The sequence below is a fragment of the Papio anubis genome, chromosome 4 (genome assembly GCF_008728515.1).
Source record: "Papio anubis isolate 15944 chromosome 4, Panubis1.0, whole genome shotgun sequence".
Lineage (NCBI taxonomy): Eukaryota > Metazoa > Chordata > Mammalia > Primates > Cercopithecidae > Papio > Papio anubis.
Window position 1 is genome coordinate 137,783,662 of NC_044979.1, and position 17,598 is coordinate 137,801,259.

The 17,598-nt window shown below is 59.2% G+C and overlaps 2 protein-coding genes across 9 annotated transcripts in view; both read right to left on the reverse strand.

The window, feature by feature from the left end:
- SH2B2 (SH2B adaptor protein 2) overlaps positions 1–4,868 on the reverse strand; it is a 38,967-nt gene extending 34,099 nt beyond the window's left edge. Inside the window, exon 1 of one of the 4 annotated variants that reach the window (XM_009202778.4) lies at positions 4,152–4,868. In XM_009202778.4, the coding sequence (XP_009201042.1) occupies positions 4,152–4,251 (100 nt within the window). In that variant the 5' untranslated portion in view covers positions 4,252–4,868. Of the gene's footprint in view, positions 1–2,297; positions 2,559–4,151 lie in introns of those variants that run through there. The other 3 variants (XM_003895830.5, XM_031665510.1, XM_009202779.4) reach the window with 3 other exon arrangements.
- Positions 4,869–5,461: 593 nt separating this feature from the next.
- CUX1 (cut like homeobox 1) overlaps positions 5,462–17,598 on the reverse strand; it is a 468,585-nt gene continuing 456,448 nt past the window's right edge. For all 5 annotated transcript variants that reach the window (XM_009202775.2, XM_009202774.2, XM_009202776.3 and 2 more), the window contains 9 exons: positions 16,275–16,402; positions 15,462–15,528; positions 14,414–14,526; positions 11,271–11,387; positions 9,352–9,435; positions 8,588–8,644; positions 7,497–7,577; positions 6,643–6,707; positions 5,462–6,398 (listed from right to left, as the gene is read on the reverse strand). In XM_009202775.2, coding sequence (XP_009201039.1) covers positions 6,329–6,398; positions 6,643–6,707; positions 7,497–7,577; positions 8,588–8,644; positions 9,352–9,435; positions 11,271–11,387; positions 14,414–14,526; positions 15,462–15,528; positions 16,275–16,402 — 782 coding nt within the window. In that variant the 3' untranslated portion in view covers positions 5,462–6,328. The remainder of the gene's footprint in view (positions 6,399–6,642; positions 6,708–7,496; positions 7,578–8,587; positions 8,645–9,351; positions 9,436–11,270; positions 11,388–14,413; positions 14,527–15,461; positions 15,529–16,274; positions 16,403–17,598) is intronic.

Here is a 17,598-nt window from a genome sequence, read left to right on the forward strand (position 1 = left end):
CTGATCCTGTCCCCACCTCCACCCTTGCCCCCTGCCCCTCCACCACACCACATGGCTGTAGCCTGTCTCTTCCACCAGACCATGAGCTCCTGGCTGGCTGTCCTCCCCACCTCCTAGGTGGGTGCTACCCTCAGATGCGCCGGAAGTATGTGGAGAATGGGGCCCAAACCCTGCTTCACCCAGAGGAACCAAAAGATGCTGCACACCCACACAGCGATGCCCTGCCTTGCTCTGCCCAGACAGGTGTGGGCTGTGACCTCGTCTTGAGGGGTCACACTTGCTATCCCCCTAGACAGAGCATAGCCATAAAATGGCACTCAGCCAGGTGAGCCGGAAAGAGAAACCTCTCCAGGCCCCAGGCTCTGACCAGTCCCCTGACCTCACTTGGACAGTAAGAATGAGCGCAGGCCTCAAGACTGGACCTTAGCCCCAGGAAGACAGCAGCCAGGAGGCCTGAAGCCCCTAAACCCCCCATTCCTTGCAACCCAGGCTGGGTAGACAGGGCAAGAAGTGCCAGGCTCTTGTCAGAGAGGAGTGGTTGGGAGGCCTGACTTGTTGACTGCGGGACTTTGGGCCAGTCACTTCCCCTCCCTGTGCGGGGATAATAATAGCACTAAACCCACAGGGTTGTTGTAAAGATGACATGAACAGCGACCCTGATGCCCTTAGCTTGGCACGAGTAAGTTTGAAACCAAAAGCTCAGCCCTGGGAGGCCCAGGATCACTTGGGTGGAGATCTCACTTCCAAGACCCCCAAGGGAAGCCCACCCCTGTGTATTTGCACAGAAGTCCTCCCTAGGAGATCCATGCTAAGTAGGGAAGAGGGATTTAGACACTTTAGACAGATTTTTCACAACAAGGGTAAAAAGAAAAGCATGTGCATTAACCCTTGATTACCTAGAAGCATTAAACCAAGCAGCATCAGAAGCCGGCCCGGCACGGGGTGGGGCTGTTCTCAGATGCTGGTAGGACAGACCTCTAAGGAAGCCGCTGGTGGGAAACTGTCTCTGAGACGCCCCAAAACGCCCTGATCCACACTAGCCTAAAAACAGTGCCACCACCGCCACCGCCAGACCTCTCCCAAAGTTCCTGGAGCTGAAAAGTTCTAGGTCACTCTCCCAACCTCTTCCTGCGTGGAGCGGGGAGGTCAGAAGGGAAGAGGTTGGGAGAGTTCAAGGTGGGACAGAGTAGGGGGGCTTCGGCTCAAGAGGCAGTCGAAGCCTCTTGGGGAAACCACACCCCCTGCCCCCAGTCCTCCCAGAGGAGCTCCGGGGACCTGCCTCTGGGAAGCAACTCCTGCCAGGAGTTGCAGGTCCGTAGCCAGGAGGCAGGCAGCACCATCCCATTTTACAGGGTAGGTGATGTTGGTTCGAGGGCTTGGTAGGGCTCCACCCAGGTCTGACAGCCTAGCCTGAGGCTCTCCCTTGCACCAGCTGGAAGTGCACGTAGATCCTGGCTTATTGCTGTTCAGGGTCTCGGCTGAGGCTGCCCAGTTTGCCTTGCATGGCTCCTGAGAGGCCCCAGTCACTGCAGACTTCCCTCCCTGAAGGCCCCCACTTCGGGGCTGCAGGGGGCCGGGAAGCGTCCCTGCCTCTGCCCCGCCTCAGCCCGCGGGGCTGGCGCGGTTCCGGTCGGCGCTGCCCGCAGGTTCATCAATGGCAGAGGCCCAAGGGCCTGAATGGAGGGCACGAACCCGCCCCTTCTTAAAGGAGCCGACCTCTTGGGCACCCTCCACGATCCTCCCCGCAATCGGGGGCTCCGGGGAGCTCCCCGGGTGGGCGGGTCGAGAAAGGGGTGCCTGGGCCAAAGGGAGGGCGTGTCTGCCCGGAGACTGTGGCCTGGAGGAGGTTCTTCCCGATCCCACCCCGTGGCCCTCACCCTCATTCTAGGTTGACGCCCCCTCCCAGCGCTCCCAGCGTAGGGAAGAAACCTGGGCGCCCCCTCCCCCAACCAGAGACCCCTCCTCTAAGGGCCCGGCTCCTCTCGCCCTACCACTCGGCCGGGGCCCTAGCAGGGGGCGGGGGCGCAGCTGCTCCAGAGGTGGCTCGGCCCCTCCAGCGGCTCCCCGCCCCGCCCGGGATGGGGATCCGAGAGCCGATCCCAGCCGGGGGCGCGTCCCCTCCCTCGCGCGCCCTCCTCCCTCCCACCCGCGCACACAAAGACGACACGCGCGGACCGAGGCGCGTGCGGCCGCTCTCCGCGGGGCAGCGGTGCTCACACAGCGCACGTCCCGGGGGACAGACAGGGGTCCCGGGGGAAGGACCAGGGAGCGAGGAACTGGGTACAAGGAGGCCATACCTACAGGCGCGCAGCTGCGGCCGAGCGGGCTGGGGCGCCGGCTGAGCGCTGCCCGTACCGCGGCCGGGCTCCCCGGGCCCGGTGGCTCATGGCCCGCAGCGGACTGGGCTCCCTCCGGGAGGGAGCTGGCGACGGTGGCGGCTGCTCCCTCCCTGGTTCACCGTCTCTAAGGCTCGTGCGCTCCTCGCGGTCCCGGCGCGTTCCCCGAGCGGCTCTCCGGCAGCCGAGCTCCGCGCGCTCCGAGCCCAGCCCCGCGCGGCGCGCCCCCCGCCCGCAAGGCGCGCGCCTCCCGGCCGCCCACCGCCGCCGCTTCCACCGCGCCCGCGAAATTTTGCCGCCCTGCGCCTTGCAAAACCAGTCCCCTCAGCCCTCCTTGCGCTCAGACCCACGCCCAAGCCCTCCAGACCAGTACGCCAGCTGCGGGCGCGCTGCTTCATGCGTTGCCGAGACTACCCAGGGCCGGAGAAGGGGTTAGAGTCGCTCAAGTCCTTATCTTGGCCAGGGTCCTCTTTTCGCAGAGCCGGTCCAGGCAAACACAGGACTCCCTCCTTCTCGCGGAAGCATTATACCATTGGGGTGGTGGTAGCCCCGGGAGCGCGGCTCGTGGGGCCGGGGGAGTGTCCTGCGTGGCGGCTGTATGGGGCGCGAAAGCCCTCGAAGCGCCCCTCGGTGACGGGTGCTTCGCGGGAGCCGCCGCTGTGGCCAGACCCTCCGCAGCGGGGACAATGGGAGCCTGGAGGAGGCCTGGATGTCGCAACGGGGGAAGTCGACGTCTGGTTCTCATAAATCCCGAGAGCGCCACCACGCCCCCTCCCTCCAGCCCTCCGGTGCGGGAAATCGCCCCCGGGACACAGCGCGGGACGGCCCCCAGAGCGCTGTGCCCCCACCACCCAGCCTTCGCTGTGATGGGGGCCTGATGCCACCCGGAGAGGTGTCAGAGATCATAGAGGGGCGATGAGGGGCCACAGCCCTGGCACCTTGCTCACCCCTTCCTGGCTCCAGAACTCGCCTGCGTTAGGGCAGAGACCAGTCGGGCTAAGGAAACAGTCCCGCTGGGCTTTGCGGGGCACTTGTGGCCTGACCCCTGGTGCTGAGGGGTCAGGTGGCCAGACCGCTGGTGGGGGACTCTGGGAGGCTTCCTGAAAGAGGTGCAGGGGGCTCAGCAGGACTGGAAGAGGTCCGAGAGGGGAGGGAGGGCTTCAGTGGGGGCAGAGGTGTGGAAAGGGCCCCTCAGAGATGAGAGTAATCTTGCTGCTGGAGATAGCAGTGGGGGACCCCTGGGTGTCTTCTCCCTTCATCTCCCTCCCTGTCCCCTGCGCCCACCTCTGGCCGTTCTGCCCTGGTCTCCTTGCCAGCTAGAACTGCCTCCATCTGTCACCCTCCCGGGCCCAAACTGACCTCTGACCTTTCCCAGAGCCATTTCCCATCTCTAATTTTCCAGGAGGCTGGACAGACAAGGATTTTTATCCCCTTCTTAGGGATGGAAAGGTGGGGCTTCCAGAGGTGAAGGTGGAGGGGACAGAGCCCTCACCTGCTGCCCAAAACCCCGGTGCCGCCCTCCACGGGGGCATGGAAGCCAGGCAGGCCCCTTCCCTGCCCCACATCTTGGCTCTGTTCCCTCCGCAGGACCAGGCCAGCAGACACTTTAATGAAAGCTTCGGCAGTGGGCCAGTCCTCGATTGGAGTTGCACACAGGCCTGGAGGCCTGGCTGGGAACCAGGACACCTATGAATGAGGCTGGGAAGGGGGAGGAGGGGGTGCCGGAGAGCAGGAGAGAGGGAGGCTCCATACATGGCCTGGTTGTGGTCTCCACCCTCCCGCGAGAGGGGAGAGCCTGACCCGCGGTGGACTAACCTGGTTCAGAGTAGTGGGCTGAACTCCACTGCTGGGATGACAGTGGCCAGAGAGCGTCCTGAGATGGGAAGCCATGGGCAGGACAATAGCTTGGATCCATCCCCAGGGAGGAGGAAGTGGGGAGGGGCCGGGGGCAGAGCGCCTCGGACCCACAAGGAGGAACTGATGGAGATGTGGAAGTAGCTGTGGGGGTGGAGGGGGCGTGGTTGGCCAAGAGCAGCTGTCACCTCGCTGGGGATAGGAATGAGGGTCAGGGAGGAAAGGACCTATCCTGGGTCCCTGAGGGCAGGAGGCTCGGGGGGCTTGGAAGTCCTGATGGGGGAGATGATGAGGGGTGCTGGGACCCCAAAGAAAGGCCCCTGGATACACACGCTTTAGACTGGTCAGAACTAAAATGGAGACAGAGGTAGCCCAGGGGACCCTGGCCTGGTGGGCTGCAGTGGGGGACCTGGGTTTGCCACCAGTCTCATGGGCCACCTGGACAATGGGTTAATGCACCCACTCCAGACCCAGAGAATGCATTCCTCCATCTGGGGCTGGGCTGGAGGTGAGGTGGCCCAGAACCTGTGGCTCAGGGGGGCTCCCATGCAAGGCTGGTGCTCGGGGGATTGGCGGGCACGTGCTCTGCAGCCCCTGGCAGGCGAGGGCCCATGGGAAAGGGGAGCACAGAAAGGGAAGCAGAGATTCCCCAGGAACTGACGTGGACCAAGACACGTCATACACCCAGCCACAGCCTGAAAGGTGGTTTTTTTTTTTTTTTTTTTTTTGAGACAGAGTCTCACTCTGTCACTCAGGCTGGAGTGCACTGGTGCGATCTCAGCTCACTGCAACCTCCGCCTCCCGGGTTCAAACGATTCTCCTGCCTTACCCTCCTGAGTAGCTGGGATTACAGGCATGCGCCACCATGCCTGCCCAGCTAAATTTTGTACTTTTAGTAGAGACGGGGTTTCACCATGTTGGTCAGGCTGGTTACAAACTCTTGACCTCAAGTGATCCACCTGCCTCGGCCTCCCAAAGTGCTGGGATTACAGGTGTAAGCAACTGTGCCTGGCCCCGGGTGGTTTTTGAATAAAGGAATGGGTTTCCTTTTTTGATGGTGCTGCTTGTCTGCTCAAAAGCACTCGGCGGACACTGGATCTGGGTTTCAGCAGAGCTCTGAATGTGCTCATGGAATTCCTGGAGATGAGAAGAGGTGGAGGAATGCTCTGTGTGCCCAGCTGTGAGGCCAGCCCCAGCTCCCAGGGGTGGCACTGCAGGCGTCCCCACCAGCCTCCTGTCCCTCCAGCGTCCCAGAGCACAGGGCACCAGGGTGGCTGCAACCGTGGTTTATTTCAAATGTGCAAAGCTAAATATGCAACTACAAATCTAACTTAGGAAGGCCTGCCAGTGGCCCTGAGAGGTGGCCGTGCTAGGGTGGTCCACAGCCAGTTCTGATTGGCTAGGACATGCTTGGACTCCTCAGACCAGTCCATGAGTCTGAAGAGACTGAGGCTCGGGGGCTCATTAGAGACTCTTCCTTACCTAGAAACCAGAATATCTTGCTAAAGAAGAAAGCAGAAATCACGTGGGTCTGGGGGCAGGGAGGGGGTAATAGAAACTGTTCCGCTGACTGGGGCTCTCTCTCGGGGTGCAGTGAGGGAGGGGGCAGACTCTGTCAAACCTCATATAGTCTGCGGGGTGGGGCTGGTGGCAAAGGCAGGCTGGGGGTACTGGACTCAAAGCCTGCTGTCCTGGAAGGAAGTGCCTTCCACCTCTTATGGGGCATGGGGAGATCCTAGGGGAGCCCAAGAAGATCGCAGTGCAGACAGGTCCAAGCTGGATTAACCACAGCTGGAATTGGTGGTCACCCAATCAGCCTCGCAGCTGAGGGACCTCTGCCACCAGGGCTAGAGGTCAGGCTGCGGGCAGAGCCCTAGCCTGAGGTGGGGGCTGAGAGGGTCTCTGCGGCTTAGCCTGGTCGGGCATTGGGGGCTGGCTCTCTGGACCTAGCGGGCCTGATGTGACTGAGACATTCTTTCAAGGGGACCCGAGGGGACCTGGGGCCTCTGGCAGCTGCTGGACAGCGGATAAGAGCAGTTTCCATGAGGGATTCTTCGGGGGAGACTAAGTGATTAGATGCACTGAGCAGTCAGAGGTGGAGGTGCAGCTGTCACTGTCATGGGGCAGGTGCCGGGGTGTCACTGCCACAAGTCACCAGCTGCTGCCCCGTTGTCATTCTCGTGGAACTTGTGCAGGTGGTCGGCGAACCTGGGGGACACGGGAAGGTTTGTTGAGGCCGAGTGTGTGTGTTGGGGAAGGGGGATGTGTATCGTGTGATGGGGTGGGGCTGGGGGGTAGTGGGCACTGGGAGTGGGGGTAGGGGGAGGGCCAGAATGGGGGCTGTGATGGAGGGCTAAGGAGTGGGGGACATGAGGCAGGAACTCAGGGGTGTTGCAGGGGGTTCTGGGAGCTGGTTGTGGGGCTGAATGGGGGCCCAAGTGGGGGTCCTCACTTCTTGGCGCAGAAGGTGGCACAGTCCCTCTCCACGCTCTCGCTCCATGCCAACTTGTAGAGCACCTGGCCAGATGGAGACACGGTGAGCTGCCCGTTCACCTCAAGGCCACCCCTGCAGCCCACCCATGGCCCCTGGGCCTGGCCTGGGACATAAAGGTTCTCGAGCCCCAGGCTCCGGGGCGGGTGGGCCTTAGACATGCTCCTGCACCTGCTGTTTCTGCAGATGGTCAGATGGGCCCAGACACGGAGGCACCTCCCTGAATATTGTGGGACAACCCCTGGAAGGGCCAGGACCCACTGGACCCTGGGGTCAGAGCTGGAGCCCAGGTTAGCCCTGTAGGGGCCATCTTGACTGTGCTGGGGACAGGAGTCCCCAAGACTGGATCCTTCCAGAGACACAGCCTTCCACCCCTCTTCTCCCCCAACTTGGCAGACATGGAGGCCCTTATCTGCTAACTAGAACACCCCTCTGCAGCTGAGGACGTTAGTTCAAGATGCCCCTTCCCTGTGCAGCCTTCATGACTGTCCCTTGGTGGAGTTCATTAGACCCGCTCCCTTCCCACTCCATCCCTTCTTCCTACGAAGCCCCTCCAGGACCAGTCCCAGATGCGATCAGCCAGGCCTCTTTCACGGAGCGGCCCGGCTGGTGCCCTGGCCAGGGGTCCCAGTGGGGTGGGTCCTTCTCGTCCCTGGGGTGGGCCAAGGCTCTTGAAGGGGAGAGGCGTGGCCTCCAGCTGGAGATGCAGCTTGGGGTAGGTCCAGGGGCCAGGCCACCGTAACAGGCCCGTGCTGCCCTGGAGGTCAGGGGTGGGGGGGTGAAGGTGCCCCTGGCCTGCCCGTGTACACACTCACCAGGAAGACCAGGCAGTGCAGGAACAGTGTGTAGAAGAAGCCGATGGTGCGCGCCATCTTGTTGGAGAGAACCAGACGCCCCTGGGATCAAGGAAAGGGTGAGTGGGGATGGGGCTGGCCTCACCCACCCCTGCAGGGCTACTTGGGCTTCACAGAAAGTGCCCTAGGGTGGCAAGGGGAAGGAAGGGACAGGAAGCTGGGTCTCCCATTCTACCATTATGGGTGAGAGACAAGGGCTGCTGTAATTCATTTTTTTTTTTTTTTTTTCTGAGACGGAGTCTCACTCTGTCGCCCAGGTTGGAATGCAGTGGTACGATCTTGGCTCACTGCAACCTCTGCCTCCTGGGTTCAACTGTTTCTCCTGCCTCAGCCTCCTGAGTAGCTGGGATTACAGGCATGTGCCACTATGCCCAGTTAATTTTTGTATTTTTACTAGAAATGGGGTTTCACCATGTTGGCCAGGCTGGTCTCGAACTCCAGACCTCAGGTGATCCGCCCACCTCAGCCTTCCAAAGTGCTGAGATTACAGGCGTGAGCCGCCGTGCCCGGCAACTGGAATTCTTTAAAAAAAAAGTTTTTGAGACAAGGCTGCCCAGGCTGGAATGTAGTGGTCAGAGCTCACTGCAGCCTTGACTTTCTAGGTTCAAGTGATCCTCATCCATCAGCCTCCTGAGTAGCTGGGACTACAGGGACTGGCTGGGACTACAGCACACCATCGCGCCTGGCTGATTTTATTTTTTGTAGAGACAGGGTCTTACTGTGTTGCCCAGGCTGGTCTCGAACTCCTGGGCTCAAGCAATCCTCCCACCTCCTAAAGTGCTGGGATGACAGGTGTGAGCCACCAGGCCTGACTCTAGGCTGCAGGAATTCTGAGGGATGGCCCCACTGCAGCTCAGTTCAGAACCTACTGCTATGAAGCATGCTCTCAGAGGATTTGCCTGGGAAGGGGAGAGACCTTGTCCCAGATCACACAGCCACTCTTGGCAGGGCAGGTGGCTCCTCCAGCCTGGGCTGCAGGGCAGGTGAAGAGGTGGCTGGAGACAGAGGCTCAGGCCTGTCTGGGGAGGGGACGGGTAGGTGCAGGGACTCACCATGCTGAGGGTGGCCTTGTCCCAGGGACTCAGGCTCAGGTACTTCCTCTGCCGCTCCTGTACAGGGAGGGACAATCAGGAAAGGACCCCAGAGGACCTCACAGACCCTGGCTTGTGGCAGAGAGCGGGGCCTGGCCAGCCACAGGCCACCCTGTCTCGCTGTTCTTGCAGACCTCCAGGGGGCTGCCGGGGTGCTGCCGTCGACTCAGTGTCGACGGGTGCACAGTCGACTCAGTGTGACATTCTGGACTCCCCTGACATCTGTGAGAGCCCCTCCCCGCCTCTGCAGCCACCCATTCCGCCCACGGGAAAGTTTTCCACGGGCAGAGCTTCTGCAGTCTGGGTGGGGGAGGGGAGTTGTAGGGTGGGGTCCCCACCATGGATTGCCCGACTCTGGGAGCTGTAACTGGCTCTTCCTTGTCTGCCTGTCCCCCAAATATACTGCAGGTTAACCCAGCCACTGCCACACACCCTCAGGTAGCCATCGGCAGGTGTTCCTGAATGGGCGCTGGGCCTACACTGCACCGAAGCGGTGGGGAGGCTGTCTAGGGGGGGCTCCTGGCCTGAGGGGCCAGGGTGTGCAGGGCTGGTGTGGCAAGGCTGACCGAGAGCACCCAGACGAGGGCAGCTGGAGGGGGGCCAGGGAAGGCCAAGTGCTCAGGGAAGGGCGAGTGCTCAGGGATGGGGGCCAGGTGATGGGGGGACCCCTGGACTTCCCTGGGCTGATGCCCCTTCCCTCCCCTGCCCAGGCTGGGCTCACGAACCCGCTTGCTGAAGGAGGAAAAGGGGTCCAGGCGCTCCTCGTACTGGGACGAGTACCGCAGCTCTGTGTCATCACTGCTGCTGCCCTGCACAGACGGGGAGGGGAAGAGACCCAGTCAGTGCCCTGGGGCCCAGTGGGAAGGGCAGGAGCCCAGGGGAGCCTCAGTTTCCTCATCTGCAAAAAGGAAGGTAGGGGAGGGAGCCCTAGATCCCAGAGGTGGGAGGAGAGGGTGCTGGGTTGACAACGTGAATGTGGCAGGTGCCTCCTGCCATAGGGGCATGGAGCTACCCATGGGGTCAGGGCCACAGCGCCTCTGGGCACGGATGGGGAACTGAGGCCCAGGCAGGACCGGGCGCAGGTGCAGGAAGGTGGATCTGCTGGGAGTGTGGGGGTAGTCATGGGGGCAGGCAGGCACCTGGGAGAGGAGACTCCCCCCTCCTCAGCTGGCCACCCAGAGCCAGGCTGGTTTGCAGGGTCTGAGTGCCCTCTGGTGGCCGAGGAGTGGCTCTGATGGGTGGGGACAGGGCTGGTGGCTGCTGGGCCCCAAAGGGAGAGGGAGAGGTGAATCCCTGCCTTACTATGCCCCATGCTCTCCTGTTACTCATAGAAAGGGTTTCCTGGCACGGGGTGGGGGGCTGCGAGAAGCCATGCACAGGCCTGCCTAGCCCAGGAGAACTCGGCAAGTGAGTTTTTGATCCACTCTCTTCGTTGCTTTTTGGAGTGTGTACCAAGTTCTGTTTACATTTTTTATTATTGCTTGCTTGCTTATTTATTTATTTATTTATTTAAGACAGAGTTTAGCTCTGTTGCCCAGGCTGGAGTGCAATGGCGTGATCTCGGCTCACTGCAACCTCCACCTCTCAGGTTCAAGTGATTCTCCTGTCTTAGCTGTCTGAGTAGCTGAGATTACAGGTGCATGACACCACACCCAGCTAATTTTTGTAGTTTTAGTAGAGATGGGGTTTCACTGTGTTGGCCAGGCTGGTCTGGAACTCCTGACCTCAAGTGATCCGCTCGCCTCAGCCTCCCAAACTGCTGAGATTACGGGGATGAGCCACCACGCCTGGCCTATTTATATTTATTTTTTGGAGGCAGGGTCTTGCTCTGTCACCTGGGCTGGAGTGCAGTGGCTGGATCTCAGCTGACTGCAGCCTCTATCTCCTGGGCTCATGTGATCCTCCCACCTCAGCCTCCTGAGTAGCGGGGACCACAGGCACGTGCCAAGATGCCTGGCTAATTTTTGTATTTTTAGTAGAGATGGGGTTTCCCTATGTTGGCCAGGCTGGTCTCAAACTCCACCCCCCTCGGCCTCCCACAGTGCTGGGATTACAGGCATGAGCCACTGTGCTCTGCCTTTCTGGCTAGTTTTTTTTTTTTTTTTGAGACGGAGTTTTGCTGTTGTTGCCCAGGCTGGAGTGCAGTGGCGGTGCGATCTTGGCTCACTGCAACCTCCACCTCCCGGGTTCCAGCGATTCTCCTGCCTCAGCCTCCTGAGTAGCTGGGACTACGGGCGTGCGCCACCATGCCCGGCTGTTTTTTATTTTTTTATTTTTAGTAGAGACGGGGTTTCACGGTGTTGGCCAGGCTGGTCTCGAACTTCTAAGCTCAGGCAATACTCCTGCCTCAGCCTCCCACAGTGCTGGGATGACAGGCGTGAGGCACCATGCCTGGCCCTTCTGGTCAGTTTTTATGAATGAATCTGGACAGGGGCTCCACTCTACGGGCTTCTCCCAGCTTAGGGAGGGCAGCTAGCAGGCAGGTAGGTGGGTGGGTGGGGAGATGTCGGAAGGCCTCAGGGGGCCTCTGGGGCCCAGTGCTGCCCAGCAGGTCTTGGTCCCCGACCCTCCCACCTCCAGAGCCCTGATCGGCCTCTCTCCCTGCCTGGTCCACCTGAAGCTGAGGCCAGGGGAGGGCCCTCACCCGGCCAGGGTAGCTCTGCAGGAACTTGATCTTCTCAAAGAGCTTGATGTTGTCAGCGCGCAGGCTGTCCAGCTCGCTCTGCAGGGCCTGGAGGGTGTGCTGGGCCAGGCGGTTCTCCTGTTGGGGGAGGGGCAAAAAGAGGGGTAGGGGAGAGGCCTCCGTGCTGGCACAGGTGCTGCTCTGTCTACCTGGAGCAAAGCCCCTTCTGTGCCCACAGCCTTCTCCTTGACCTGCCTGACTCTGTAAAGCTGCCCCTTCCCCCACTGTGGCCCCACCCCAGGCAGAAGTCAGGGATCTTGGGTCAGATTTCTTCATATGTATTACGTTGATGCAAATGTAATCGTGGTTTTTGTCCTTAGAAGTAATGGCAAACACCATGATTACATTTGCATCAACCTTAATATATGACAGAGCAAGACCCTGTCTATATATTTTATTTCATTTTTTATTTTTATTATTATTATTATTTTTTTTTCCTGAGACGGAGTCTCGCTCTGTAGCCCGGGCTGGAGTGCAGTGGCCGGATCTCAGCTCACTGCAAGCTCTGCCTCCCAGGTTTACGCCATTCTCCTGCCTTAGCCTCCTGAGTAGCTGGGACTACAGGTGCCCGTCACCTCGCCCGGCTAGTTTTTTGTATTTTTTAGTAGAGACGGGGTTTCACGGTGTTCGCCAGGATGGTCTCGATCTCCTGACCTCGTGATCCGCCCGTCTCGGCCTCCCAAAGTGCTGGGATTACAGGCTTGAGCCACCGCGCCCGGCTATTGTTATTTTTTTGATACGGAGTTTCGCTATTGTTGCCCAGGCTGGAGCTCAATGATGTAATCAATCTCAGCTCACTGCAACCTCCGCCTCCTGGGTTCAAGCGATTCTCCTGCCTCAGCCTCCCAAGTAGTTGGGATTACAGGCGTGTGCCACCACGCTTGCGACAGGGTTTTACCATTTTGGTCAGGTTGGTCTCAAACTCCTGATCTCAGGTGATCCACCCACCTCTGCCTCCCAGAGCGTTGGGATTATAGGCGTGAGCCACTGCGCCTGGCCCCTGTCTATATATTTTAGAGACAGGGTCTTGCTCTGTCACCCAGGCTAGAATAAAGTGGCATGACCAGAGCTTACTGCAGCCTCAGCCTTGTGACTCAAGCGATCCTCCCACCTCAGCCTCCCAGGTAGCTGGGACTATAGGCTCACACCACCATGCCCCGCTACTTTTTTATTTTTGCAGAGACGGGGTCTCACTGCATTGCCCAGACTCGTCTCAGACTCCTGGGCTCAAGCAATCCTCCCACTTCAACCTCCCAAAGTGCTGGGATTACAGGCATGAGCCACAATGCCTGGTCAGATTTCTTCATACTTTTTTTTTGTCATTGGTATTAGCCTTTTAAAGACTATTATTGAGATATAATACCCATAACATAAACATCAGCATTTCAAAGTGTACAGTTCAGTCATTTGTATTCACAATGTTATGCAACCATCCATCCCCACTACCTAATTCCAGAACATTTAAAATCACCCCAATAAGAAACCCCAAATCTGCCAGCAGTCACTCCCCATTTCCTCCTCCCCTATTGCCTGGCGATTGGCAGTCTCCTTTCTGTCTCATGGATTTGCCTGTACTGGATGTTTCATATACATGGAATCACACACTACGTGGTTTTACTATTTGCCAATCTAAGGGCAAGGTGAAATGGAATCTCATGTTTCAATTTATTCAAATGCTTGAATAAGTGTTTCTTTCATACTATTCAAAATTCAAGCAGTGGCCAGCGCGGTAGCTCATGCCTATAACCCCAGCATTTTAGGAGGCTGAGGTGGGCAGATTACCTGAGGTCAGTGACGAGTTCAAGACCAGCCTCGCCAACATGGAGAAACCCTGTCTCTACTAAAAATACAAAAATTAGCTGGGTGTGATGGCGGGCACCTGTAATCCCAGCTAGCCGGAAGGCTGAGGCAGAAGAATCGCTTGAACCGGGGAGGTGGAGGTTGCAGTGAACGGGGATTGTGCCACCGCACTCCAGCCTGGGCAACAGAGCAAGACTCCGTCTCAAAAAACAAAAACAAGGCCAGGCGCAGTGGCTCACGCCTGTAATCCCAGCTCTCAGAGAGGCAGAGGTGGGAGGATAGCTTGAGCCCAGGAGTTCGAGACCTGCCTGGGTAATATAGTGAGACTGTTCTCCACAAAAAGGAAGAAGAAGAAGGAAAAAAAAGACAAAACAAAAACAAACACAACCAAAACTTGAGCAGTACAAAAAAGTATATGGCAGTATGGTGCTTCCTTTAAAAATGTTAAACATAGAATTACCATAGGATCCAGTAATTCCACTTCTGGGTGGATACCCAGGTTCACGCCATTCTCCTGCTTCAGCCTCCCGAATAGCTGTGACCACAGGTGCCCGCTACCACGCCTGGCTAATTTTTTTTTTTTTGTGAGACGGAGTCTTGCTCTGTTGCCCAGGCTGGAGTGCAGGGGTGTGATCTCAGCTCACTGCAAGCTCCGCCTCCCGGGTTCACACCATTCTCCTGCCTCAGCCTCCTGAGTAGCTGGGACTACAGGCAACCACCACCACGCCCAGCTAATTATTTTGTATTTTTAGTAGAGACAGGGTTTCACCATGTTGGTCAGGATGGTGTTGATCTCCTGATCTCGTGATCCGCCCACCTCAGCCTCTCAAAGTGCTGGGATTACCGGCGTGAGCCACCGCGCCGGGCCAATTTTTTGTATTTTTCGTAGAGACAGGGTTTTACTGTGTTAGCCAGGATGGTCACCCTGCATTCTTGCAGCGCCACTGCCTGGCTTAAATCCTTCCTTGGTGCCCCTCCCTGCAGATTGAAGGCCACGCCTCCCAGCCTGGCAGGAGTGCACTCGTCTGGCGACTTGTTTCATCTTGTTTCATGCAGCCCTGGAATGATCTATGCTCCCTTCTGGCTCACTGGCCCCCCTGTCTCCTCTACTGTGAGTGTCTGAGTCTTCTTTCAAAGCCCGGTGTGGCATGACCTCCTCCAGGAAGCCCTCCCTGACTGCACAGAACAAATCTCTTCCCCATGAAGTTTACAGTCTGTGCTGTATCTCTCTCCTGAAAGCCTGTGTGTTCCCCCACTGTGTCCTTGGGCCCAAGGAGCATCGGGGAGAGAAGGATGTGACTCACGGCCTCAAGCTCCTGGTTCCGGGCACGGAAGCGCTCCCTCTGACTGGAGATGATGGAAAGCAGTGAATCCACCTGGCCCTCTGGGAGGGCGCTGCTGGCTGGTGCTGCAGGTCCTAGTAGGTAGAGGAGGGTGTCTTGGGGTGGCAGGAGGCGGAACCCAGCAGGGGGCCCGTTGGGGTGGGTCCCCCAGCCCTGGGGGATTTCTGGCCAAATGCCATGGGGTAGAAGTCACATGGTCTCTGACCCCCTGGTGCTGGGCAGGTCGGGGAAGGGGAAGGGACAGCCAGGGGAACCGGGGAGCGTGAGAATGGATGGCAGGGGCTGGCCTGACAATAGGAACCCTGGAGAAGGGCCCAGTTCCCCCGTCTGCTCTGTGAGAGGGCCAGGCCCAGAACTCCCCTCCTGGTCACTCTGTGCTTGAATCTGAGACCCTTGCAGCTGTCAGACTAGGTCTATAGCCCCTGGGGAAGCAAAGGGGCAGGAGGGGAACTGGGGACGCATGGGCACACCCCCAGTATTCTGGTCCAGCAGCCTCAGGTTCTGTCCTCAATACCCAAGGAGGCTGCCTTCCTCCCACCCCATGGACCTCCAGCTGCACTTCAGCAGTGAGGCCTGGCTGACCACCACTCACCAGCCCTTCACAGGCCACTGGCAGGGCCGAAGGGTCAGGACCCCAAGATGGGGGGTGTCAGGCTAAGATCCAGAAAGGCAGGTTGGGGGCTCATTCACCTTTTTGTTTTTTAGAGACACGGTCTTGGTCTGTCGCCCGGGCTGGAGTACAGTGGCACCATCATAGCTCACTGCAGTCTCCAGTTCCTGGGTTCAGGCGATCCTCCCACCTCAGCCTCCAAAATAGCTGGGACTACAGGTGTGCGCCACCACACCTGGCCTTATCTGACCCTTCAAAGGTTGCTGCTGCATTGCAGGCATGGGGGCCTGACCTTCTTAGAGGAAGGGATTGATCTTTGGGGATCTGGGTTCTCAGGCAGTATCAGCTGTCTCCTCTTCCCGCCTCCTCCCTCCTCCCATGGGTCAGGGCTCTGCTTACCATAGAATAGGGCAGTGGCCTCTTTGATGGGCTCCGGAATCTTCTCCAGGCGGTGCTCGGTGGCACCCTGCAGGTGACAGGAAGAGATGAGGAGGTGCGTCCACACAGTGGGCATGGAATATTCCCTTTCAGCATGGCCAAGGCAAATGGCAGGGTGGCTGTGGCAAGGAGTGGGTGGGACCGTCCGGGGTGCAGGCTGGCTGCAGGAGGGCCCGGACCTGGGCACATGGCGTGGGCTACCAAAGAGATGGCTGGGCCCTGAGTCACTCCTGAGGCCAGAGTTCAGCAGCAGTGGGGCTCTCCTCGCAGCCACTCGGCTTTGACATGCATCAGACGCCTGGCCTCCCTGGCCCTGCAACCAGCCTGCCTCATGACCTGGGGAAGCCCAGATTTCTCTCCCGGAGTCCCACTGTGGCCTCTATAGAAGGGGAGGTGGGCGAGGAGATGCCCTCCCTGGGCTCTTTATGCCCCAGCCTGCTGTGATCTCTGGGCTCCAGGTTCTTTAGCTGGGAGATGGGTACATGGTCCTGGCCTTGCCTCTGGCTCTGCTCTCAGGGCAATGCCTGAGAGGGGCCTCTGTGCTACTGCTAGGAAGTCCTGTGGCCTCTGCCCCATGGCCTGTCACCCCAAATCAGGGGCAGGGTGGTATTCATGGGAGTAAGCAGGGAGAACCCAATGGTTTTAGGTGACAGCCCTTCTGGGTTGTCACCAGCTGCCTGATACACAGGCTTATCTGGGAAGTCAGCGTTTGCAGAGGCTAAAATAACCCTGGGCAGGCAGCGAGGCTGGCATGGGGCAGGGGGGTGGGCTCACCTCGGCATCAGGCCGCTGGATGGACTGAATGATGCTTAGGTCCTGCTCCAGGCGGGCGATCAGCTCTCTCTGCTCAGTAGCTGTGGCCACAGCCTCAGTGACACGGACCTGCAGCTCCGCACAGCGTCCTGTGGCCAAAGGAAGACATGGCCATCAGAGGGAGCCTGGTGGGACCCTTGGTGCCCTCCCCTGGTTCTGCCTCTCCAACCCATGGTCTGGAAGCAGGGCCGCCTGGATGCTGTGAGAGCGCTGGCTATTCCCTCCCAACTCACCTCTGCCTAGAAGACCCCGTTAGACCTAGGGTCTCCTCCAGGAAGCCCACCCTGACTATCAGAGGCACTCCTGGCCCCAAGCACTCTCTGGATTGTTGAAATCCTCTGGGTAGGAGAAGGAACTCAGGTCAGGGGTTAGGGGAAACCAGCGCAACGTGGCTCTGCCCACAGCCATCTGGGGTGCCCTGGCCATCCCCTTTCCCTCTCTGGGCCTCACTTTGCTTGTCATGCAGGGGCAAGGAGGCTCAAGTTGCTTCCATAGCTGATGTTCTGAGATAATGTCCAGTGGGAAGCCGGGAGGTAGGAGAGGCAGAGAAAGCCGTGGGCGGTGCAGGGAGGATGCGTAGGGTCCCACCTCTGGGTTGACAGCAGAGGTGCCTCGTCCTGCCCCCAACAGAGGCTCCAGCTGCAGTGGTGGGGGCCGCATGGTCCCCAAGGAATCCCCCGACCCACAGCCCTGTCCGTCTCTCCCTCCTCCAGGTGCCAGGGTCGTCTTTACAACAAAGCATCCAAACTGTGACTTTCCTGCCCTGCAGGAGGGTGAGAGACATCGGGGAAGGGCCCCCAGACCCGAGCACGCATCTCCAGGTAGGACTTCAGTGACCCAGGAGCCAGGCAGCCCTGAGGGTGAGGTTTGGCCCTGTTTCTGGTTGACTGTGCGACTCAGGGCCACTGGATCCCCCTTTCTGGTCCCAAATGGTGACATGTAACATGGTGACAACAAACCTCATTTAGGGTGAGCTGTTGGGGCTGCAGAGAGGGAGCCGGAGGCCTGAGACCCAGGACGCTGTCCTTTGGGGTAGGCTGCACAGCCACCAGGGGGCACTGTGGCCTCAGAAATGCACAAAGGCTGCAGGCTGTGGGCAGTGCCAGGGAAATGGTGTGTGCGGCCCTCTCGGTGGACTTGTCCCTGACTGCGCAGCCCACTGACCGGCTGTCGTACCCGCCCTGGCTGGGCTCAGCATCCTGGGCCAGGATGGGGCAAGCCAGTCTCACCCCGACATGCTCCTGGGTTCCCTGCACACCAAGCCCTTATAGATGAGTGACAAAAG